The sequence below is a fragment of the Patagioenas fasciata genome, chromosome Z (genome assembly GCF_037038585.1).
Source record: "Patagioenas fasciata isolate bPatFas1 chromosome Z, bPatFas1.hap1, whole genome shotgun sequence".
Lineage (NCBI taxonomy): Eukaryota > Metazoa > Chordata > Aves > Columbiformes > Columbidae > Patagioenas > Patagioenas fasciata.
This window is the reverse complement of record NC_092560.1, coordinates 62,436,208-62,461,001: the sequence shown is the minus strand read 5'-3', so window position 1 is coordinate 62,461,001 and position 24,794 is coordinate 62,436,208. Positions and strand designations below refer to the sequence as shown.

At 39.7% G+C, this 24,794-nt stretch overlaps 1 protein-coding gene across 1 annotated transcript; it reads right to left on the bottom strand.

Moving 5' to 3' along the window:
• Nucleotides 1-1,072: 1,072 nt before the first annotated feature.
• On the bottom strand, nt 1,073-23,763 carry PRKAA1 (protein kinase AMP-activated catalytic subunit alpha 1). Its single transcript, XM_065860944.2, has 9 exons — nt 23,613-23,763; nt 16,778-16,919; nt 13,724-13,817; nt 11,789-11,933; nt 9,917-10,004; nt 8,802-9,026; nt 7,053-7,539; nt 6,533-6,659; nt 1,073-4,286 (listed from the first exon to the last, which is right to left on the bottom strand). The coding sequence occupies exons 1-9, from the start codon at nt 23,740-23,742 to the stop codon at nt 4,042-4,044; spliced, it is 1,683 nt and encodes a 560-aa protein (XP_065717016.1). The 5' UTR covers nt 23,743-23,763; the 3' UTR covers nt 1,073-4,041.
• Nucleotides 23,764-24,794: the final 1,031 nt, after the last annotated feature.

The following is a 24,794-nucleotide window of genomic DNA, read 5'->3' as shown; positions in this document are numbered from 1 at the left end:
GGTGGCAATACCACCAGTGTGTCACCTACAGCCCTACAGCATTGACTGCTCTGTGTGACAACCATTGCCTCCCCACGGGGGACATGGCTCCAAGTAGTAAAAGCTACAGGGAAGAACAACCAAAACTGAAAACGAGGGGATTTTCCTCAAGGGAAGAAAAATACACAGACTACAGGGTTTAAAATCACTCCCTGGTTAAAGAAGCAAACACCAAGACAAAAGAGCCACCCACAGTGTACTGAAAGAGCGGACTGGAAGATGCCAGGCAAGGCCAGTCACCGCAGGGTGAGGCAAAGGGGACGTCTGCACCAAGTATTCACTGCTCCTTCCATCTGCAGCTCTCTTCTGCAGTGAGACAGTTTACAGGATCTGTGGGAAAAGGGTCAGGCAGGGGCCAGGCTGGTGCAGTTGGTGGCCCAGCCTGCTGTCCTGGGTTATTTTCTTCCTCCTAGTGTGTCTAGTGCTGTGTTTTAGGGTTACAACAATGTGGTAACACAATGATGTTTTAGTTGTTGCTAAGTAATCAAGGACTTTTCAGCTTCTCACGCCCCCAGCCAGGTGCACAAGACATTGGGAGGCACCAGGACAGCTGACGCAAGAGATATTACATATCACGTGACATCATGGCCAGTATATATCTTGGGGGAAGCCGACCAGGAGAGCTGCGGCTCAGGGACAGACTGGGCACCAGCCACAAGGTGTTGAGAAATTGCATCATTGTGCATCACTCATTTCATATATTCTATTCACTTTCCCTTCATGTTCTATTAAACTTCACCTACAAGGTTTACCTTTCTCCCCCCCCCCACCCTCCACCCCCAGTTCTCCTCCATCCCACTGGCAAGAGCTTGTGAGCAAAAAGCTGTGTAGTGTTTAGCTGCCTGTCAGATTAAACCACAACACTGCCTTGCTGTTGAGAATTCTGCAGTAATTTGTTTAGTGCTCAAATTGCTGCTTATTCTAAAAATCATAATTGCTGTTGTTTTTAAAACAAGTGTAACAGTCCTTATCTGTTAATTTATAACATATATAACTCTAGAAGACAGCATGCACACAGTTGCAGACAAGATGGTTCAGTATTTCATGTTTACTTAAAGTTTTGAAAGTTTAAAAAGTTATACAGTTATAAACAAGCATTTTTGCCATTCAGCTTTGACAAAAAAAATTAACAGAGGAAGTAGGCACATCTTTGTTAAGTACAGGACTTCATATTTTACAATGGTAATCAACTGGTAAAATAAAATTTATTTCAGAGTTTGTAATAAACACTCAAGACAAACATGACAGATTTTGTTTTAATATTGCACCACCAAAATTAATTTTTATCCATTACCTAGTGAGTCATATTGCACATGGACAATCAGATTCATCCATGGTTTTGAAAAAATTACAATTCAAAGGCAAAGTAATTCAACATACTCCAACTGGAGTAAGCTTGGGAATACAGAGTAACATACTTGACCAATCTGTGTATTTGCATAAGCTGCCTCCTTACAACCCTGGCAGCTTTCCTAGTGAAGTTGTGTCCACAGCCTATTGGCAGATACTAGTGCGATGCTAAAAAAGGGTCCACAAGATCAGTAGGAACATGTGAAGAAAGCAGTTTCAACAGCAAGAACTACAAAGCATAGGAAAGTCACACAAAAGACAAATGCTCGGGGTTCAGCTAGGCTGTCACAGTCCCCATTTTGCCCTTGCCTGCCCAATATAAAAATCTCAGTTCAATCAGAAAACTTTTGGCCATGAAAACTGATTTCTCACACCAATATATTTTACTTTATTTAAAACTACACATACAGTACACTTCTGCCAGAAACTTAACTTAACCTCCAGATAACCAAGACAAAGTAAAAAACATGGTCGTCTTAATGCACAAGAGGGCTGAAAAAGTGTATAAAAATTAAGAGCTATTTGCACCTTGACATCTTGCATTTGTGGTCAGCATTCCAAGTTCGCAAACCAAGAGCAGATATCATTTGTAAATATTAAGTTTAATATATGCAAGAGTGATCCCAAACCAATTCCAGATGAGGAATTACTACAATAAAAAAAAAACTGTGTGTTTGTTGTATTTGTACAAGTGCAATGCTTAATTTCAAAATGAAAGGGTAGCAAAAGTGAACACACGGATTTATTCAATACATCAGAACCAATTTTTACAAGACTAAAAACAGGATGTAAAAGCATGTTTTGCAGCTGGTCCCTCATGTTGACATCACAATCTCAGGAGTTTAAGCCCAAAGCTTTATCTAAGGGAAATCTACTCTGGGATACAGCAATACAACCTTGTAGTACAGGGACCATGTGTGACACTTGAGGGTAAACAACTGAAGTTGTAACCTGTACCCACACACTCAGCAGACCACACCATTGCCCAGTTCAGAACACAGTTACAGTAGTTCCAGGGCTTAAAACAGCTTTATGTTTCTTCAAATTCTGTGCATGTTCATAACAGACAAATTTATGGACTGAAGCCAGTTGGCCTGAATTAAACTGTTCTATCTGTAGCTAGTGGGTTTTTGTGCATGGTCTCAGACTCACTGGTGATTGGCAAGAATTCCCATCTGTTTTAAGAGTCCAGGTTTCACTGTGCATAGTAATGCCCTGATTTCCAGTCTGGCCCTGGGAGAGCAGCCCTTGAAACTGAGTAGGTCATGAAGTTTATTCTGAAGAGAACATTATTTAACACAAAACGAAACATTTTATAACACACAGTTTACTGTTTATGTCTATTAGTGCTAGATGAAAATGGAACTGTGTCTAATTATATCCAATTTACAAGAGATTACATGTTTTTGTGCAAGTACTAGTTGTGATTTTAACATATAAGTTTCAATTTTCTTCCTCAAACATTACAAAAACCATAAATGCAAAAGAATTTTTTACTAGTAATTGCAATATACTGTTGAAAACTTGAATATTAGCACTAAGTTGTCATGATCACTTTTCAATGTTCAACTGAAAAGCTGGAATATCTAATTTCACAATTAATTTGAACAGCAAAGCTACAAACAGGGCCTGGGAAAACCTAAGCTATATATGTAGTTTCAACTGCAAAGTGAATTCTATATAGTATATGCAAAGTTAACTTGTGTTTAACAGCTGTATCAAAGTACTAACATAAATTTTTAAAAACTGTCCACTTCAGATTCTGGAATAGCATGCAATAGCCCCTGGGCTGTGCCATTAATCACATGCACATTTCTAAGGAAAAGGATTATCAGCCTGGAGTAGCAGCAGGGAGCTGCTGTGCTGTTACAACACCAAGGTATATGCATGGATCAGGAGCTCACTGTCAGTTCTCCTTCAAAGAGCAACATTTTGGTTTAGCCCATGGGATGCCAAGTCTTCTCAGCATTAAGCCTCTTGCCCTCATTGTAGACTCCATTATTCTACTCACAGGCCACAGAATTTCACCCTTAGTGCACTGCAGAGCACCTACATGCACTTCCAACTGCTTGGATTTGCATGCATTTAATCAAATTTATCAGTTGTAAGAAGCAGTACATAATAACACATTAAACTATTCTTTATAATTTACTATCAAATAAGGGGGAAGAAACACAGCAGTTTTAACACATTACTGTTAGAATATGTTGCTAATTCTGATCCAATGAGGCACAATTGTAGATGGTGACCAACAAGTCATACTTAGGTCACTGAACTAGTAAGTATATATTTACTGACAGTACATCAGATCTATGTATTACCAGTGAAAAGAAAAAAAAAAACACACAAGTCCATCTAACTTAGAAGTTATATACAGTCTGATGTGCATTCAACGAAAATTGTTACAGACACTGCCCCAAGGGCATGTGGTTTCCTGTACCTGTGTTACACTATCGGACAGCAGACAATCAGAATTCACTCTGGCTTCAAATTAATATATGTAACTCCCCATAACCATTTCAATACCTGTGCAAATTGCATTCTGTGGCTAGCTTTTTCAGCGCCTTAGTTAATTTGACTATAATTGGAAGCATCTGACACTATGGTTTAGGCATGCTTATTGCTGTAAAAGAAATAAGCCCATCTTCAAAATTATTGTGCAAGTATTTTAATAAGATTTGCACACATCTCAAAAAATTCTATTGTATGACTCCCTGGTCTTGGAGTTAAGTCAGCTGTAGAAGACTCAAGCAAAGAGCTCACTGATGAGGTAAGGGATGTATCTGCAGATTTTCCTTGTGCATCAGGATCCGAATCTTTTTGACAGGATCTATAGTTGCTCACAGAGCCTGACCGCTGTGGAGTTGCAGTCCCAGACTTTGCTTCAGTAATTTCATCTGTGAGGGGAAGGGGAGAGAGGAAGAAAATTAGTTATCAGTATCACATCAGTTTTAGGAACAGCACACATCTTCCCCTTCTCTTAGTTCTAAATCCCATTGTGTTTTGGTTGGGGTTTTGTTGTTGTTGTTTTTGTTTTGTTTGTTTGTTTTTTAATCTTGACTAATACATAAACAGCTTTTGCAAACTGTATATATTTGATACAAAAATCAAAGCTCATATGTATAGCAACACAGAAGCAAGTGTCCTTATGCAAATTACTCCTGTACTCTGAACTGTGCTCCAGAACCATTTACATCTAGTTTAGGTCAGCATGCATCATTTTTTTCGTGAATTAATTTCTGCGCCTAATAGTTCAATTTAGATTCCTTACAACAAAAACAGGATAGGATCATAAGACGAAGTCAACAGTTCAAACATTTTGTAGATGCTTTTTGCTAGCACCTACTTATTCTATTTTGCTTTCTATTTGGTTATTTATGCTTTGTTATTATTTGTATTTTTAAGTAATTGATACTGTATATTTGGGCTGCAGCAGCTTAAGTTAACCTTCAGTATGAGAATGAAATACTGTCATCTGAGAAGTAATGTTCTACTGAAGTATCTCTATTCTTACTTTAAATACTGAACATTAGTTTGACTCTCCCCTGACACTAGCTAAGTTATTTCCAGGAGAAATCAGTCAACATAGGAGAGACTGCCTTTTCCCATAAAACCTAATTTAAACTACAGTTTGGTAGGAGAAACACAGAACAGTTAACTGTGGTGGAGAGAAAGGAAAGTCAAATCAGCCTCACTATTGGAAGAGAGATGGTAAATCCACACCCTGGGCTTGTGTTTCCTCAAGCACTGAAGCCAGGATTGCAGCAGGCTGCCATCCCGCAGGCATCTCCCCTCCAACAGGGATGGCATTTGTCCTACACTGCTACAGGTCAGTACAGGAGAGTGGTTAGTTGCCCATATCAAGTACAGCTGGATCTAAGCAAGCACCTGTATTGTTGGAAGGAATGAGGTAAGAACTGCACTGCCAAGCCAGATCAGATTAAACTGTCATGCAGCACAGCCACACTCCAGTAAATCCTTTTTCCATGCCACATGTTCTACTCTCGACATGTCACCTACATCACTGGCTGTAGGTAATTTGCTTTAGCCTATTATGCCATAAATAAGCATTATGTCTAGTCTCTATTGGCTCCTCCATTTGTTTTCCGAAAGGTATCCAACCAGGATTTGTATGCAGTGTTACTGTTACATTGCAGAAGAAATCTTTGCACAGGTTAGACCAACTGCTTTCAAGAGTTCATTTACTGCAAGCATACAATTCCTATCTCAAATTTTGTCACTGGTAGGTTGACTCTGCCTGGCACCTAATACCTTAGCATAATGGGGATGAGAACTGGAAGGGCAAAAGTGAGAATATCCATGGGTAGAAATAAGCATAGTTTAATAAGAGGACGAAAGAAAAAAAAAATGATGCCAACGCCACCTCTTTAAAGAAGACTGATGACCAACCAGTCTCAAAGCAACCTTCCCCAAGATCGCACCCACTCAGTTTCTTCACTAAGCATAACATTTTATATCGTGGAATATCCCTTCGGTCAAACTTGCTCAGCTCTCCAGACTGCATCCCATCCCAACTTCTTGCTTCCCCCACCAGCCTACTCATTGGGTGCAACAGAGTAGGAAAAAAAACAAGTCAACACTGCAAGTACTGCTCAGCAACAATCAGGACACTGCTATGTCATCAACAATGTTTTAGTCACAGATCAAAAACACACCACCATATAGGCTGCTGTGAAGAAAATTAACTCCATCTCAGCCAGACCAAGTACAGCAACGTACAGTCCAAGTCAAATTTAAATGCCCAGATGTCAAGCTTTATCTTCACTAGGAAATGTTATTCACATGCTTACTTCAGATCTAAATTATTATTTAAATTTGGGGATGAGGCTCCAAAGACAGTTCACTTCCAGCTCTGTCCCCTTTTGTGCTAGTGGTAGTAGTGCTGGTGCAGACAAAATGGAGCAGTTCAGGACCACTAAATAGCTATTATTTAGGTGATGAAACAGCTCACTATCTGATCAAATGAACACAAGAGCAGAAAGGAATAAAGGAACACTAATGCAGATCTAGATTGGCTTAAGCTAATACATGGCAACGCTTACATCACTTCTAAACAAATTAATTAAGATATGCCTGCACTACTTAGAATTATTTCTATTAACTTAAGTAAGTCTTCACGTACCATCAATGCTACGAAAGTCCAGTAAGTATGTCCTGCTGTCCACCTGATACAACTGTAGACTCATTTTGGAATATGCACTTGTTACTGGATTCTTCCTTCGAACACGCAGATAGTAAGGATTTACAACCTAGTACAAAAGACATCTGAATTAGTTACCAGAACTGCTTTAGAGCACTGCATATCACTACTGTAATTTCAACCCACTGGTATTACATGATATCAGGCTTACCTGATGGGGTTTTGTGGTAATTGTTAGGTTCATTTTTTATTTTAGCCAACAGAAAAACATTCATAGAGCTCCAACAGTAAAGTTACACGTTTGCATGACTTTCTTTTCCTGTCAGCCTGAATAGCCTCCCCCAAACCCCTTCCTGCACAGCAAGCCAAAGTAGTCAGCGCAGGCACACAAGAGTATTTTCCAGCACAGGAGAATGTAAGTTTCAGACTTCTAGGCTATGTAACTACACAGATCAAACAAAAGTTTACTGTTATCTGCTGTAAAGATTCTTTATTCTTTTACCTTCCATTCATAATCCAGCTGTTTAATTGCTCTACAAACTTCAGCCATGATATCATTTGGTCGACTCTGACTCCGTATTCCCAAGTGCCACTTAGCTCTTCTTACACCTTGGTGTTTTGACTTCTGTGGATTCAGCTCATCAAGAGTATGGCGAGGACGTGGTGCTTCAGCTACTAAAAATGGCACTCTTTCAGGATGAGGGCGAGACAGATGGTGATCATCAAGAAAAGAATCTGGTGGGCTTGTAGCCAAGTAGAAGTCTTTGGCCTCATTCATTATTCTTCTATTATCTATAATGAGGTGATAAGCAACCGCTAAAGGGTCTTGATGATTTCGGCTGTATAGACAACTTAGCACTTCTTCTTCAGTACATTCAAACTTCTCACAAACTTCTTTTAAGGCTTCATCATCAATCATGGTAGAGCTATATGATGGGTCTTCAGGAAACAAGTATTTGGGAAGGTCCTGCTTAAACCATTCATGTTCCCTAGATTTAAAAATCAACAAAGCAGAAGTTTTTAATATTAAATTACTTAAAAATAACATCATGTTTAGTCTGTACAAAAGAATAACAGTTGCCAGTCCAAGTTCCCTTCTGTGCAGCCTGACAATGACCAGTACCTAATGGAAAGTAATCCCTCCCTTCACAAGACTTAGTTAGAAATTTTGCAAAAGACTGAGAAAAATCCTATTTCCTGTAAGTGTTTCAACTACCTGAGCTCCAAAAATATCTTTGTATAATTCAAACAGCTTTTTATAAAATTGGTGGGGTTGTTACTGCCACTATGTTCGTTTTGAGATATTTTCAACTAAAATTCTTATACATCCCGCTTGAGTTGTCCCTCCCCAAGTACACAGATTAAAATGTGTAACAAAACTAAGAAATGTTGATGCTGAATCTACTTTGGTAGATGTTTCGACATGGATTTTTGAACATTAAAGTCACATGGCATGACATTAATTTTTATATTATTCTAGTCTATTCTAGCATAAAGACTTGCTAGAAGTCTAAGAGTAGTTATATGGATGTTGTGGTTTAACCCTGTTTGGCAACTAAGCACTACACAGATACTTGCTCATCTTTCCCCATTAGGATGGGGGTGGAGAATCAGAGATAACAGCCAGAAAGAAACTTCTCAGCTTCTTGACAGCTGAGGTGCAGGCCCATATGGAAGAATGAGATTCAGTTTGAATTCTCAGAGTTGACTGGCCAATTCACCCACAGCTGGTGCCTCCATGTCTGTCCAGCTCACTGCTGCCAGAGTGTTGGTGTATGATGTCAGTGGACTCCACAGAAACTTTTGCCACATGGACTGTGTGCACTAGATTTTATCCAGGTCTTTGGATACCTGGTTGTCATCCAGGTTGCTACAGATCACCTCTGCCACATCTGATTCCCTAAGATACCACATTCTTCCCAGAGAAGTCAATAGAGTGTAGTTTTTCCAAACCATTCTGCAGGTGAATAATTTTGCTATAGCATTCTTAAACCCGGAGTTTCATTTTTTTTAATGTAATATATATAATTTGTTTTACTGTGACCTCCTATAGATACTTCATTAGCCAGGGAAGATCAGAACCACAGCTAAAGCCAAACCAGAAGCAGAATATTCCATCTTGGTCTATAAAACACAGCCAAGTTCTATGAATGATTCCTTTGTTCTGCGTATTCACACTGAGATTATCATTCTATTTGCACTGAGATTATCATTCCAGCATCCTGTGATTAGACATCAGCTAGTGTCTTACCTAATGTCTCTGATTGTTGCTCTCTTCATTGGATCCACTTGCAGCATGTGCTTCAAAAGACTAATTACAGATGGATTCAGGTACTGAGGGGTGTAAAAGATACCATCACATATCTTCTTAAAAAGGGTTGGCACATGATCATCATCAAATGGAAGCGTTCCACATAACAAAGCATAGAGAATAACCCCACTGCTCCAAATGTCTACTTCTGGACCTGCATACAATCTGTGAAAAAGTTAAATATATTAAACACAAATCACTAATAGTTATTTTTTCCCCTCTACTTTCTTACATCGTATCACACTGATTAAAAGTGTCTGAACTTGGGACAACTAATCCACAAGTACTGTTAACGTTCTAGCCCTCTGTCATGCCTCCCTTGAACCTCAGCGTCCTTCCGCCTCAAATACATAACAGGGCACGAGTTCATAGTTTTCTTCTCTATTGTATAACAATAACCCACAAATGCAATAAAAGACAATGGCAAACTGAAACTTGTACCTACTACTACTAAGAAACCCATGTTACACATTGTTATTGCTGTTTTAGCAGAATCTGTGAAAAGTCATCTATCCCCCAAATCTGAGAGGCTGAAAGTTTAAGACAAGTCCACATGGCAGAACTTGTCACATATTCTGTGCTGCTGCCTGAATAAAACAGACATTTGGCCTCCAATCAGCAAGAGGCAATATTAGGGTGGGTAGCTGAAAGCCGCAGATTTGACAGTCATGAAGTTCAAAAAAGTAGAAGTTACCTTCAGACTAAGTATCTACTCTGCAGCAGATACCACCAACTTCACAGTAGACTTTGCCTGTAATTCTATCCGTACCTCTACTTCCAAGATTTGAGCTGTAAGTAAGATTTGTAAACCAATTCAGGCACGCTGAACACAATGGATTTGGGGAATTAGACATCATATCCACCACAGAGGAGCTATTTAAAGCTAGTTCATAGAAACATTAAAAACTCAAGAAAAATTATCACAATAATTAAAAGTTCAGCCCACAGTTTCTCAGCATCAAGCTTCTTAATTGCGCGAGTTCTGTAGCCTTCAGAATCAAGCAGCAAAATGACGGAAGTACATGCACACATGTATCCAATATAAAAGAAACTACCTTCCTGAAATTACTTCTGGTGCAGCATAGTTAGGGGAACCACAGCTTGTTCTTAAAAATTCTCCATCTGACATCATATTTGATAGACCTGAAAGTGTATAAGAGTAACTACTAAAAATTCAGAGACCAAAATGATTTCACACTGCATATGCCACCTAGAACAAATCACCAGTTAACTCAAATTAGAAAATTACCAAATTTATCTCAGCAAGTAGTAACGTTGTTTGGAATTACTGACATTTTTACGTGAGCATGCCACATAATCCTCCATTAAGTTTACAAGAAATTTGAGTAACATCAATCCTGTATTGCACAACCTAAAACTGTTTGAGAACATACTCATTCCAAGAGTCCAAAAAACAGTCCCATTTGGATAACATAAGCATGACAGAGAACAAAGTTGCTCTAAGGGAGATAGAGCAGTATAGCAAGGGAGGGTTTTGGTCATTAACAATAAGGTCTTAAAAAACACATTTGCTCCTAAATGCTCAAGTGAAAGATGTTACAACAGAATTGCCAACAATTCTGTAAGAGGTTATACAGAATAAGGGAACTGAAGAGTACACATGACTTCTCCACAATGTACACATCTACACAGCTCAATTGGTTCCTGAATCACTGCAGTTCAGTAGTTTGATTTCAGATATTCTGTTGGTAATTGAAGCGTACTTTAGAACCAGGCCATCTTCACTCACCAGCCCTCAGTATATTCTAATATCAGTAAGAACTACCACTTCTAGAATAGCTGTGGAAAATATAATCTAGTCTCCTCAGTGAAGGCTGCATGATCAAAACCACCATAAGCCTGATAATTCAGAAGGAATTATGCCTTTTTACGGTGTGTGTGGCAGGGAGTGGAGGAGGGGAGATAAGGGTACAACAGCTTTCATATTCTAATACATAAAAGCTTTTATTAAGCTCTTGTTTAATACACTAGTCACAATTAACTGAGTGTTAAGTTTTGCTGATACTTCAGTTACAGGAAGTTACTGCACTGCATTTCCTGACCACTTAAGACATTTCACCCAAAGCATTTTCTGCACACAAGAAATCAACATGATTCCCAGTGCCCACACACTTTAACACCATACTTTTAATACTCAGAATACTCAGTGTCACCTAGCACATTTCATCAGAAACTTCAAGCGCTTTACAAGGGCAGGTATTATACACTATGTCTACAAGAGATATATCACGATGATATAGGTAGTATGGATACTTTATTGTGCTTATATGGTGAGGTTTCCTGATTCAGCTAATTGTATGAATTAGCTGGCAGTCTTTTCAGCAGCTGTGTTACAAACAGCTAGTATAAACAATTAAGCTTTCTGATTAATTAGACAGGTATACAGAAAAAAAAGCTAAGAATTTGCAAGATTAACTGTTCTTATTCTAGTTTTTATGCATCAATTCAATTTTTTCAATCACATCTTTAGAGTTTTTAAAGTTAGAGTAGTTTAATAGGAGGATTAGTGTATTTTACTATAGCAATGTGGTTCTTAAACATGAACGTCCCTTGCACTTCGTTTCCAGGAGAGCTAAACATCTACATTTTACAGATGGTAAAATAGGCAATAGGAGTGAATTTTGAAATGGAAAGGTCAGGAACCAAGTCTACTCAGCACTTCAGAGAAAATGCTGTTAAGCAAAACCAAACAAGTCATTCCAGAGTTTCACCCAGTAGCAGAATATACCGGAAAAGAAAACCTGAGACATACAGTTTTGCATTACATTCATACTCTTCAGGTTCTCGTATTGTGTCCCACCACCAGGATATTCAGGTATACACATTTTATTAAATGTTTCCCATAGTAATTAACAGGGTCTAAATAGCACCAGAAATGCAATCAGATATAAAATAGCAATGCTTACCAAAGTCAGCTATCTTGGCATTCATGTGTGCATCGAGCAGTACATTTTCAGGCTTCAGATCTCTGTGTACTACCATATGCCTGTGACAGTAATCCACGCCAGAAAGGATTTGCTGGAACAGACGTCTACTTTCCTTCTCATCAAGCTGAGACAGACAAAGGTTTTAAACAACCATGAGACAGTGGAAGATAACTTGTTTTTCATTTATATGAATTAAACGAATTTTTCCCATAACCTAAAGTTATAATTTGCAGGTTTTACATTTTACACAGCAGATTATCAGAACCTGTAGCAGAAAGCTTCATACCCTACACCATTTTGTTTGTAACACAGCTCTAAAGTGACTAAAACAAAACATATCCACTAACCCAGAAAGTCACCGAAATTCATCAATCACTTTTGAAATTTCTTGGTGAGATGTTACATACTCAGTAGCTAGAAACATTGGCACTCAAACATTGTAACCTCATCCAGGTGCTCCTGCTCGGGCAGGGGGATTGGACTAGATGATCTTTCGGGGTCCCTTTCAATTCCTAACATTCTGTGATTAACTCTGTCTAATTGGAATATAAATAAACTTTGACATTTAAGCACAGCATAAGATTTAATTTGACAAAAGCTGCTGACATACAGCAAAGAAGTGATACATTTTAGATGCTATTTATGATATTAGCAGCTAGCCCTAAACAGCAGACCTAGCTGGGCATTTCCTATAAACATGCCCTAATCCATGTCAAAGCTTTTTCTAACTACTAACTAAAAGTATCCCAGCTATCTAGATAGTTTGTCAAAAGAGACTTCAGATCTTCACAGAAATACTTCTACTAATAGAAGAGAGTAACAAGGGTACAATGGTAGCTTTTTAATAATAGGTTATACTGAAGAAATAGTTTTCAGCTACTCCAGTTGGATACATATCCATCCAGTTTGTATGTAGTACATACATACGTATCAGTATCAGTAGAGAGGAAAAATGCCATGACAATGATCTGAAACACGTTAACATATAACCATTTTTACTTTCAGAACCAGATGCAGTCATAAAGTTTATTTTAAGTGCTAACAGCAAACTTAATGCCGAATACATAAAACCAAACCTTAATTGATGTGATTGGTACCCCTGCTCCCAGTCCCTGGTAATGTGGTTAGCATAAATAACACCAATTTATGAGCAAGCAGCCATTCTGTGACTGAGCAAGTAATGTATTCGCGCCCTTTCCCTCATTATCAGGCTGTGAAAGTCTTGTGAACCAAGCAGACAAACCAGACACGTTTCTTCTTCCTCTCTCTACTGGCTCCAAGGTGCCTGGGAAGCAGGTAGGTCACCCTCTTCCTTACCAGCCTTGAAGGTCCCTGACACCCAGTCAAGCGCTGGTGATGACTCCATCACAGAACAGGGAAGCATAACAGCACTCAGAGCACTGTCTGTAAAATCAATTACAAGTCCTAAGTGGGAAACCTGGACCAGAACTGCTCCTGGACAGTGAGACCTGGGAACCCCTGTAGCCAGCGCTGCCTCCACAGTCATCTGCATCCTCCAAGGACTGAGTGATTTGTTGTCTTCGATATGATTTTTGACTCTGGACTGTGTGTGTTCTATTGATTCAGCACACCATGTATTAAGATTTGAGCCGATATATAGGGAGTCCAGGTGATTAGAAATCATAGGTTTAGTTGTATTATAAATTCTGTAATAGGCTACTTATAAATTGTACTAATTTGATTCTGCTTGCAGAAATCCTGCCACTCTAATCATAAACTATCTGCTACACTAATCATAATACCCTGCTAAGAAAATAAAGCTTTGATTATATCATTCTGCCAAGGATCCTCAAAAAGAACTCCTCTGACCCTCAGTGTCAGGTGAGGCAGGAATGTTGCAAAAGCAGTAACAGAACGCAAGTCATTGATTTTTAGATTCAGACCACTTCTTACCCTTCCATTTTTACAGATATAATCAAACAGCTCTCCTCCTGAAACATATTCCATCACCATGAAAATGTCAGTGGGTGTACTGATGACCTGGTACCTGATAAGACAAGGTATCTGTTAGTTTATGCACTCAGTAAAAGATGCTATTTACATTTAGTTAAAATCAAAGTTGTGCAAAGAGTCAGATAAAAGTATATTTTGAAATATTTATCAGACCATTTACAGCTACTGTAATGACAATATTTTTCAGAAGTTATTTCCTTTTTTTTCACCGCGTGATGCCACCATTGCCAAGACTAGCAAGAAAATTGTATTCCCCACCAGCAGTATCAGTCTTTGCACTTTTAAGAGAACCACACTTAGTCCAAATGACTTCTATGAAACTATTCACAGTGCTCCCCCATAGATAGCTTGGTGCAGGAAGGAAGGCATTCAAAAGGCCTTTGCTAGTGTCTCAAAAACATACACTTTTCAACCTTAGCATGCAAAAAACCTGACTTGTTATAAATGAAAAGTGTACTTCAAGACTAGAAAAAGAATCTTCTTAATAACCATTAATATAATTTTTTACAAAGAGATTCAAATGTGTCATTTGTGATTAAAAGTATCGACACTCTGGTTATTATATTTTTATCATTCTATATCAATTAAGTTAAAAAAACCAAAACTTTGATGCTTTAACATAACTAGTTTATGGCCAAATCCATGTTTAAGAACTTTTGATTTTGTTCTACATATCATGCCCTAAAAGTTGTTTTATTTCTTCCACTTACAGCATATTATTTTGAGAAGATAAGAAGAAGCAACTGGATGAAAATTAATGTTTCAAGGTACCACATCTAAACATTCAAACATTTGAATTGTAACAAATAACTGAACTCACACATACAGAACTGCAACATTCTCCAAAATGCCAATTACAAGACAAAGGGGAAAACAGATGTGCTTCAGTTTACTCAGGCAAATTATTCATGAACTACATAGACAGTAGTGAGTTCAGACTACCCAGGTGAATGTGTATGTGCACACATTGTATATCTATTTTAACAGCTTAGTATTATAGTGTAACATTTCAATAATCTCAATACCCTTCTGAGGCAGTTATCAACATGAGATCTTCTAAGTTAGTTCTACATGAAATCCTACAGTCCAAGGTACTTTACCTTCTCTAATTTTCTAATACTTTTGTTGAAAATATCTCACGTACTTACACATCAACAACATTCTGAAGCCATGGCTAACATACTGCTACAGAAATAGTATTTTAACCCTTTCAATCCAAAAGTTACAGGAGTGCTTCTGTATAGTTAGTTCCCATTTCTGGTTACGGAAAAGGAGGCTGCGGAATAGTAACACACCTATAATATAAATAAGTTTATCAAGCCAAATGGCATAAATGACCAGAATATAAAAAGAGCCAATTTTATGTAGGAAAACAAGATGCATTCTATTGTTAGCAGTCAAAAATAAGAGAAGATGCTACACAGTTTCATATTTAAAGCATGGTATAGAAAGAAAATCTTATTGCCACAGGCTCGCAATGCATATATTGTTAGTGCCATGTATAAAGTCCTTCATAAAGCACGGCAGTGTTCCAAATTAGAAACTGTCTAATTTGTAATATTAAACTGAAGAGATCAGTTTACCTTTATCCCAGCTATCTTGAGCTGCTATCTAGCAGTTCCCTAATCCAGTTCCTAATAGCACAAGCATCGTGATCCTAAATTACCAGCAAGTCTACCTGCACAATTGTATCAATTATGTCTCAAATGCTATTTACACACAGGTTAGTAATATTTCTGCTTCAGAAATGCAGGATGACTAACTGAAAAGTTTGGGTTCATCAGTTTTTCCATCACCTCTGACATCTTGCCCTGTCTCTCCACATACAGGAGAAAAAAATCGTCGCCATTAATTCCCTAAGAAAGAAACTGTCATCTGAAACCTATTAAGCTGACTTAACAGTTTAACAACACCAGAAGTACACATTCCTGTTCAACCTCCCTACCTAAACCGGTACACTGACACTTTGTATTTGTTTTGGCTACACCTATGTCTTTTGGACTCATTAGTGAACTCTGACTGGCAGCATTAGCAACTTTGTAGCTAAATCAGCTCAACAGTCTTCCAAAAACCAACATACTGAAGAAGTTAGTGACTTAATTTTACAGAATCCAATTTAGCTTCAGTGTAAGAGCTGTTGCTAAATTAAAGGGAATGTACTGAGATGGCAGCTGTCAGTGGCAGCGGGGTTTTAAGACTGACAATAAAAAAACCCTAACAACAATACCATGACTAAGACAGTGAGAGTCACCCACACTCTACAAGTGCAGGTTAACTTTACAGGAAATGAAAGCAAAAATCAATGGCATTTATAATTTATTTCCTCATACCAGGCACAAGGGGTCTACTCTGGGACGTATTTAATTGTACTCTGAACTCCACTGATGACCTACTGATCACCAAACAGATGTAAAGAGGCATATTCTAAATACCACATTTGGACAAGTGGCAGCAGCCATACTGAAGAATTCTTAAATATCAGTACCATTTAACAACCATACATCCTTAATTCATAAAAATCTCACAGAACACCATCTACATTGGAAAGCCATAGATCACTGACCAGCAGATCATTAAAAACATATTTCGAGTAAAAAAACACAATAAGCTTAGTAGAGAAATGCCATTTACAATATTGTTTCTAATAACTCATTTTCAAAGCAGAAAAATGATCAAATGTAACAAGGAGAAGAAAACTGACGTAGCAGCTAAAAATAGAGATAGATGCTAGTAGAAGCCTCTATCATGTCGTTACTTTTTATATGTTTGTCCAAAGAATTTGTAAACAAAGATCTAATGGAAGCTCCCTGGCTTGAAGAGATCAATTTTGCAAAAACACATTAGAGAGGCCACTGAAAAGGGTTGCATACCTGAAAGATGGTTAATTTCCTGACAAGTTACAGCTAGTAGCATTGCCCTTTAAACATTTCAGATCCGTGAGAGCAAAAAGAGATTGGTGATCAAATACGTTTGATTACAGAAAGCAAAACTTACAGCTTAATTATATGAGGATGCCTGAAGAGTTTGAGGTTCTGAATTTCCCTGCGTATTTTTCCTACAACATCCAGGCTGCGAATCTTCTGTCGATTCAGGATCTTCACTGCAACTTTATGCCCAGTTAACTCATGCTTGCCAACTGCAAGGAACAAGGAAGTATTTAGTCAGGGTTTTCAATTGCTCCGTAAAGACATCAATTTGCTCATTTCAGCTGTAACCAAGAAATACTAGTTAAGATGTTAGGATTCCACATCTCCCCATTATATTTGGGGATATTGGAAACCAGATAGCACACTATTTCTTCTGCCCTACTCCAATTTCTCCCACAATTCTATCATTAGAAGATGAATGGGAAACGTAAGAAAAAAAGTAAACCTAACCCTTGGAAGTCTTGCAGCACGGCTACATTTTTGCACCATTGCAAAGCAAGCATATACCAAAACATTGACAACCTTGCTAATTAAGGAGACCATTTTCTTTCCCCGTTTAAGTCACTCCAAGTTGTTGGATTACTTGGTAACCCACTCAGACATGTTCTACAGCTCTTCTACTTGATCTGCAAAGATCACGTCTACTAAAGAAATCAGGGCTGTCCTTCCCCCAAGAAGCCTGTTTCAGCAATTAGTCTGAATTACCACTACGACTATCTGATCAGTTTACTTGAAAAATATTTATCTGTCCTTTATGCAGTCTGACCCTATAAAACTTCACATTCTCTGCAGTAAACACCAGAGCTTTATCATGAAAAATAAATGGCAAAAGCTACAATAAATGCACAAAATTAAATCCAATAGTAACTATGAGAAGCAGTGCAAACATACAACCTCATACATCCCTCTGTTTCTTTCCTGCTTCTAGGAGTTACATTATTTTTTCAACAGAGGAACTCAAAAGTGTAAAATATTTCCTAGACAATTATCCCTCTTTAAGTCCTCAATTTTGCAGATGCTGTTGGAAGCAGCCACAACAGAGTTGCTAAGAATATCTTCTTAAACCCAACACTGGATCACAAAAACTACCAAATATAAAAATATCTTCCACTAGAGATGCTATCTGCATAGGTTTCTGCATACAGTGATTTAACACTGCTAATATCATAAGTATATCACCTTCATTTGCCACCCTGGTTCCTACCTGTTTAAGATAAGTCAGATTTCAGTGACACCTACACGGTTCATACTTGTCCACTTGAGTAGACACTGCTAACAGACCTGTAGTGAACATGTTACTCATTTATCTGGGTGTCTCTCCTCAGTTGAGGACTTAGTTCTAAGTCCCAAGCTTCAAGCTTTATTCAAATATATCCATGGGAAGCTGTGATAAACACAAGTGAGCTACAAAAATATTTCTGCATTCAACAGCTAATTTGGATAGAATTAGCAAATACTTATTTATTTGTAAACCTCATTCCCAGCACAAGACCTTCCTGCTGCCTTCTTGACTTAAAAAACAATGCAAGGTGAGAAAAAATTCTTAGCAGAGAGACAAAGGCAAGATAAGCAGATGAGTAATAAGTCTTACAACAAAACAGTCACTGTGTAAAACAAAGCAGTATGTCTAAATTCCTGTAGGGAAGTAACTAAGTAGTAGATTACCCAGACCCTGGACTATCAACAATGCAGTGGTGAGATGTCTTTTGTACCCAAGAATACAGAAAGGCTCCAATTACAAGGTGAAGAAACACAACCCCTCATGCTGAGGAGGCATTACCCAAAAACAGTCACCATAATCAAAATACTGTACAGGCACATTTGCATGCTGATCAATGCAGGACAAAGCCCACATCCACCACAAGTTCTAGACAGACCGCAGAGCACTGGTAAGCGAGTGTCTAGAACTGTAGAATCATGTCACCTGTGAGAATTATTTGCTGTCAACCAGATCTACAATTAATCACATCCCCTTTGCTTTCTTCAGCTCAAATGTAGCTGGACTTTTAAAGGAACCCACCAAATCATATCACATATGTTCAAACCCTAATAAGTAACGAATCAATAACATCTAATATTAGGAAATCAACTAATACATTTGACAAGCCTTTGATAAGCCTTTGTCTATCAATAACGCAAACCAAAGTAACTCAGAAGTATTTGAAAACAAAATTCTTAATAAGCAAGTTAAAATTTAACATTAATTTTGGTTAGTAAAAAACAGCTTCTTAGAAACTGACAAAAGATCAGGTAAGACACATGAATTTGCATCTCCCTTTGCTTTACAAAGTACATTTGAGGTGTTTCATTTAGTAAACAGCAATTCAAGCGGTTCTACAGCTAGTATATAGATATTTAGTTCTGACACATATTGTGTTACAAAATCTCTTTTATCAGCGAATTTGTTTCGTTTCCGATTTGTCAGTCTAACTTACACAAAAACTGGAATTTCATTAGAACTCAGAAAAACATTAGAAAGTAATTTATTAGCTACAGCAATCCACATTCAATATGCAAGGCACATAGAAGAGTTTTTCAAGACACATTTTTTCTTTAAAAGTAATTTAACAGTAACACAGTTGACTGAAATCAATTCTAGTTGTCACAGTCTACGAACTTGTGTGCCTTGATTTTATTCATTGACTGGGAGATAACAAGATTTTCCACTTCTTCAACTCTGCTTGCCAACTTCGAATAAATTACTGTAACAAAAACATACTGTAGTTTTGTGCCAGTGCAAAAAGATGTCAAAGAGGCTGCACACTTGCTTCAGACACTACAAATTGAAATGCTCTTCAGTAATTTTTATCTCCCTTTTAAAATTCCATTTAAGTCTATAACATATATAGCTTTTCCAGACACAATTTTCCAATGACCATCTACTTCATGAAATAAAACAGTTTTCTTCGATATGGTTCAAGGTATCTTATCTGCGAAACAGCAGACACTAACTGGTAACAGACTGCTGACTACTTTTGAATTTGGCGGAAGGACAGAACTGAAGGCAAGACCTCAGGTGACAGTATCACATAGAAAATTAAGAAGGCAGTGTTATCTTTCCAAAAGCTACTTTGTATTACCACTTGACAGAAGTTTTACCTATAAAAGGGAAGGATCACAAATTAGAAGTAAGCAAAATATTTATGTTATTCACACTAATCCTCAACCAGCTATCAGTCCTTCAAAAGAATCACTGCAAGAAGTTCATTCCACAGACCTAGTATTTCCCTATATTTCAATACCAACTGCCTTCAAGCTTCACTATGGCTATGCACAGCACCAAGATTCCCAAGACAGTGATAGTCTCAAAGCAGCAGTGACTTCTTTGAACTGCTTAAGTGCAGGCACAACAGCCTCTGAACTTCATTCAGCAGGCCTTCAATTGGAAAAGAAAACTGATTCCAAGTCCATCCAGAGTAAATACAACATTCTTATGGAATACAGGTACCAGTCATGAAGTTCGTAGGGAAAAAAAAAATGAAAAGGCATATGTTGTATTTAATGAAACATTTTTGCAATAGGCCAAAAAAAAAAAAACCAGCCTGACGGTCACAGGAAAGTAGTCTTTAAAAGTATGAGCTAAACAAATGTCTCCACTAAGACAAAAAAATACATGAGTTAATGCTTTGCAAAGGCATATTGCTGTATAACAACGTTACAGAGCAAACTGATCATCACTGTCCATTTCCAGGTCTCTTATCATTGCCTTGACTAGGACGACCTATTTACTTCAGTTTTGAAGTCTATACAGACCAGGGTTTTTAACTTACTTCCATAGACTGGAACAAATACCATATATTTACAAACTTAAGCAGTATCCCTCATTTCCTCAGCCCAAATCACTGGAAACTTGACTACTTCTTTTCATGAAAGTTAACTTTATTTAAAAAAAAAAATCTGGAAATAAAAGTTTGTATTTGGCTTCAGCAGAAAACATCAGCAGTGTCTTCTGGAGTTCTGGTTTGGGTTTCTTGTGTGCATGTTGAGGGCTTTTTTGTTGTTTGTTTTGGTTGCTGATATTGGTGGTGGTTGTTCGTTGGCTATTAAAAAAACCCAAAACAATAAAATTGACAAAAATAGGGATAGATGTTTTACACTGAAACCTGGTGAAATTTAACTAAGAATGTGTCTCACACAGTTGATTTAGCTTCAGTACTCTCTTTCACCTCACAGCTTTTCACTTCTGTGTCATTTCAGCTCTGCCTGGATATTGGCTAGAAACAGCTGCCTCCTCCATAGCTGCCCATATGAGGCACAGCCAAGTGCACTAAGTCAGTCAGTAGTTAATTCAGTCCAGTAGAACAAAATGAACAGTTAAACTGGAGAAAAATAAAAAAAAAAAAAATAAAAAAAAAATATCACACCACTAACAGTTCTCTGTGAAGGTAAAAGGGTAAGCAGCAGGGGGAACTCATCGGACAGCTACCTTGACAGCAAGAGACCTTTAATAACTACCACGTAAAGCACTGGTTTTCCCCTTCAATCTTCTCAGGCTGCCACCAGTGTAAAATTAAGGACCCACTTTCAATAAGCCATATGCTTGACATCCTACATCACACGAGTGCAAAGAAAACCATAACTGAATTTAAAAAAAAGAACATATTCACTACAGTTTTTCACTTTATTGTCAAGTGATAAAACCATATCAGATTCACCAGACAAGGAAAGTTATGGTGACTACAGGAAAACAATCACAGAGCTAGCATTAAACTGTGTGCTCGGGAGGAAAACCAGTGCATCGCTGATAAAATACATCCTTCATTATGTACAGCTAAAGCAAGACAAAATTAACACAGCACATCATCTAGGGACAACAATAACAAAAAACTTGTAACAACTAGTATATGAAAACAAAGTATTAGTCCATGAAGACTAATGCTTGCAGATCCTAAATAAATTCCAAGGCCACTTAAAGACGACATATAGTATATAGAATGATACTGCATTTCGTCACAAGGTGATTTCTCCTACATACTTGGCAAAAAATATTTTCATACATGCATGTGTGTACTCTTCACACAATCAACAGCTACAAAGCAGTCTAAAAGAACACCTAACATCAATCAAATAATGCAGACAGACATGTATAATGGAAACAGAACAATAAAACTGGCAAATTATTTTTTTTCAATTGTTTCAAGCTAAATGTATTTTATTTATTGTATTTATTCATAGGAGTGATGTTCAATAATATACTAAAACCATAACAGTAGCTCCACAACTGAGCATCTTTCAAGGTTTCAACTTAAGATGCATTTTTGCCGATACGGGTAAGAACAGCAGCAGTAGAGCAAAAGCACTCTCTGAAATTGAAAAGCAGATTAGAACATTTACGAGTATACCAACTTCAATTCTGTGCAGTCCACTGAGGAAATACAACACATCTTAGATTCCTCTTCTCCCCTCTCACCAAGTAGTCCCTCCAAGATGAAAGAGAATTTGATGCCTTGTCTTCTGCCTCACCTCATTTCCTCTCTCTTTAAGGCAGTGCTCGGTTCCCAAGGAAAGAAACGGTACTCCAGCTGCCAGCTGGGGGTCACGGCCCCCCAGTGGTTGGGGGTGACACTTCATAAGCCTGCCTTGAAAAAAGGAGGCTCAAAGGACTCTACTCTCAAAATATTTTCCACCGTTTTCCTAGATATTCTCATGGACAAATATACTCCTGTTTTCTATATATTAGTAATTTGTTCAGAACGTGCCAATAGCTGAAAGAGCTTGTGCAGAAAACATACATTAGGAACATCTACACTGAAAAAAGGTATAATGTTAAAATACAGCTAGCACATTAGATACAACAGGATAACCTGTGTTTTTTTACTGCTTGTAGTCATGAGCAATTCATGAGATTAAGGATTAAAAAAAAAACTTACTAAGAGTAAAACCTGAGTCTAGTCTAACTTATCTGTGAAAGGATGTTTTCAAGTTGCATACCTCAATATTTGAACCATTCTCACAAACAACACAGCAGAAACAGTATAATCTATTTTATTTCCACTAGGCTTCGAATCTGTAGCATTACATCTGCACCCCTTTTTTAGTTTTTTCAGTTCGAGCTGAAAAAAAGCTTTGATAATCACTGGTCAATGAGATTTAGCATAAAGTATTTCCATGTTTGTGTCAGCTGTGATGCCAGTTAATTCAATAATCCCAGACTCAACTTCTTATGCTTATTCCTCCCTTTGTAGAGGGAGAAATCTTCCCTTCCTTACAAGAACACCAAGTGTTAGTATTTGTGCAGCTAAATGCAATGTACAGACCAAGACTGCCCACTTTCACTACATAGCCGGTGCAATTTGAAATAAATGCAGCATCATTAACTTCCAGGAGTTATTTCCGCCGATACAGAGCTGAAAGCTGTTCCTGCCCCAGCCATTACTTCCCGCTGCGGGGCCAAAAGTTCCACCCCCGCCGCTCACCGCAGGCAACTCCGCTTCCCCGGCGCGCCGGTCGCTGTTCCAGCAACACCGGGATCGGCCCGGGGCCCGCACCCCGCAGTCGCCGAGGCTCCCGCTACCTGCCCTTCTGGCGCTGTCTCCCCCCGGCCGGACCGCGGCGCCAGTGCCGCCGCAGCCCCGGTGACTCATCCGGCCCGGAGGGAACGGTGGGGCAGTGCCCAGCAGGCTCAGGTTTCCCGGCGTCTCCCCCGGCCGCCTCAGAGCTGAGGCCGGGAGGCGCACCGGGGCCAAGCCCGAGCTGAGGCAGCAGCGGCTCGGACCCCCCCCACTCCCTTGGGCCTCCACACACTGCTCGGCCAGGCCTCGGCGGCCACCCAGCCCCACCGGACCGGCCGCCGTGAGGTGACGGCAGCAGCAGAAGAGACCCCGCTGCTCAGCGTCACACGTCCGCCAGCGTGCCCCCACTCCCGGCAGGCCGGCCGGGCCGGGCCGTACAGCTCCGCTCACCCTTGACTTTGCCGAAGGTGCCGACGCCAAGCGTGTCACCCAGAATGTAATGCCCTATCTTCACCCGCCCGTGCTCGTGCTTCTGTTTATCCGCCGCCGCCATCTTGAGCCAAGGGCCGAGTCTGCGCATTGTGCCCGCCCGCGCCGAGACGGGCCTGAGCGCCGGCGGGGGAGGAGCAACCACACAGCGCCCGCCCACACCGAAAGCGCGAAGTGAGCGCTGCGCTTGCCGCCTTCCCGCCTTCCCGCCGTCCCCGGGGACAAACCATTGCGGTTTGGGAGAGGGGGCGGGTCGGCCCAGCGGCGCCACGGGGGGTGCGGCTGCTGCTGGCGGGCTGAGAAAAGCAGTCCCACAGACCGGAGTGAGGGGCCGAGAGGGGTTCCCGTTTCTACATACACTGAGGAGCGGAGAGGATTCACGCGGATTTCATGACCAGGGGAAGGCGGGCGCGGTGCTCGCTCCCCACCGGCCTTGGCCGCTCGCCTCGGCACTGGCAAGCTGCGAGGGGCTGGCGTGGGCCCCCGGTGTCGGAGGAGTCACCCCCGCGTTGTGGCACCGCCGCGGCAGCAGGCAGCGGGGAGCTGGGGCCAAGCGCTCCCCACAGCGCCAGTTGTCCCTCGCGGCGCCCAAGTGAGGAGAGACAGGGAATGTAGGCGTCCTTCTAATTAAGAAATCTCGCTCTCGCAAGGAGGCGGCTTGGCTGTCCACATTGCCACCGCGGCTTCTGGGGCCGTTCGGGTTGTTCGCTGACACCTGCTGTGCCAGCCGAGGGGCTGATGGCCAGCAGACCACAGGGAGCAGGCTTTGCTACCACACCACCTGTGGTCGGCTGTGAAGAGAGGTCTGTGGCAGTTGCAGATAAAGGGAGATGATATGGTCGTGTTTCTTCCTGCTTCTCACCACGACTCTGACACAGGCAAACACCCACTAGGCCTGCATTACAGTTATGTCAGGAGGGTAAACTGTCAGAAGATCAATTTACAAAAAGTGAGTACCGGGATCCAAAGACAGAAAATACGGGCACACAAAAAAATAGAACTCTCAAGTTCCTCTATTTCAAATCAACCTTCCAAATTAAATCTGTTAGCTCTCCCGCTTCCTTTTGTCGAAATCCACGCAACTCCCATCCCTTCAACTCCTTTCCCCAGAACTAGCTGAGTGATGTCAATTAAAGTGCTTTT

Bases quoted from the DNA above. Each gene is read 5' to 3' on its own strand.
- PRKAA1 (XM_065860944.2), bottom strand. From the start codon at position 23,742: ATGCGCAGACTCGGCCCTTGGCTCAAGATGGCGGCGGCGGATAAACAG. The intron at 16,920-23,612 runs GTGAGCGGAGCT...TGTTCCTTGCAG, and splicing joins CACCTTCGGCAAAGTCAAGG to TTGGCAAGCATGAGTTAACT. The intron at 10,005-11,788 runs GTAAGCATTGCT...ATACACTTTCAG, and splicing joins TGCCAAGATAGCTGACTTTG to GTCTATCAAATATGATGTCA.